The 1,342-nt window shown below is 65.7% G+C and overlaps 1 protein-coding gene across 1 annotated transcript in view; it reads left to right on the plus strand.

Moving 5' to 3' along the window:
* Nucleotides 1–1,242: 1,242 nt before the first annotated feature.
* Nucleotides 1,243–1,342, plus strand: part of LOC110392093 (adhesion G protein-coupled receptor L1-like) — a gene marked incomplete at both ends in the record, with an annotated part of 5,099 nt that continues 4,999 nt past the window's right edge. The window contains one exon of the mRNA XM_021384049.1: nt 1,243–1,330. Coding sequence (XP_021239724.1) covers nt 1,243–1,330 — 88 coding nt within the window. The remainder of the gene's footprint in view (nt 1,331–1,342) is intronic.

The raw sequence follows: 1,342 nt of genomic DNA on the forward strand, positions 1-1,342 counted from the left end.
GCAGCACTGGGGGGCGCGGGTCTCTATGGGGTAACCCCGTGTATCGGGGGCGGTGCGGTCCTAGGGGTCTGGGGTCTCTATGGGGTGCCCCATCTTTGGGGTGCCCCATGTATCTGGGGGGGGTGCCCCATCTATCTGCAGTCCCTGTGGGGTGCAGCCCTGGGGGTCTGGGGTCTCTATGGGGTGCCCCGTGTATCGGAGGGGGTGCGGTCCTAGGGGTCTGGGGTCTCTATGGGGTGCCCCATGTATGTGTGGGGTGCAGCCCTGGGGGCCCAGAGTCACTTTGGGGTGCCCCGTGTATCGGGGGGGGGTGCAGTCCTAGGGGTCTGGGGTCTCTATGGGGTGCCCCATGTATGTGTGGGGGTGCAGCCCTGGGGGGCGGGGGTCACTTTGGGGTGCCCCATGTATCGGGGGGGGTGCGGTCCTCGGGGTCTGGGGTCTCTATGGGGTGCCCCGTGTATGTGTGGGGGTGCGGTCCTAGGGGTCTGGGGTCTCTATGGGGTGCCCCATCTTTGGGGTGCCCCGTGTATCTGCAGTCCCTGTGGGGTGCAGCCCTGGGGGGCCAGGGTCACTTTGGGGTGCCCCATGTATCTGGCAGGTGCAGTCCTAGGGGTGTGGGGTCTCTATGGGGTGCCCCGTGTATGTGTGGGGGTGCAGCCCTGGGGGTGTGGGGTCTCTATGGGGTGCGTGGGATACGAGAGCGGAGCTGGGAGGGATCCAGGGAGAAGTGTGGGGAAATTTGGGGGGGGGGGGGCACCCGAGTGGATCCTGGGAGGGATGTGTGGGATGGGTGAGATGTGTGGGGCGTGGGACGGGGGGGGAGAGGATCCTATGGGGGATGTGTGGGTGTGGGACCCCTGAGAGCTGTGAGGGATCCCATTAGGATCCCTAACCCCATTTCCATCCCCATCCCATCCCCATCCCATCCCGTCCCTGACCCCATCCCACACTTCCCCATCCCATCCCATCCCATCCCATTCCCGACCCCATCCCATCCCCATCCCCGTTCCAATCCCATCCACCCCATCCCATCCTCATCCCCATCCCCATCACATCCCATTGTTCCCATCCCGTCCCGATCCCCATCCCATCCCATACCCCCTTCCCATCCCATCCCATTCCTGACCCCATCTCATCCCCATCCCCGTTTCCTCCCCATCTCATCCCCATCCCCATCCCCATCCCCCCCAGCGCGTTATCTACCGCCCCCGGGGCCGCGCTGACCTCTCTGCTCTCCCGCAGCCGCCTCAGCTCCGGGAAGCTGCAGGACCTGGGGGTGGTGGAAGGCAGCAAACTGACGCTGGTGCCCACCGTGGAGGCCGGCCTGATGGTAAGTGCTCCC

Source organism: Numida meleagris, unplaced genomic scaffold (assembly GCF_002078875.1).
Source record: "Numida meleagris isolate 19003 breed g44 Domestic line unplaced genomic scaffold, NumMel1.0 unplaced_Scaffold966, whole genome shotgun sequence".
NCBI classification, from domain to species: domain Eukaryota; kingdom Metazoa; phylum Chordata; class Aves; order Galliformes; family Numididae; genus Numida; species Numida meleagris.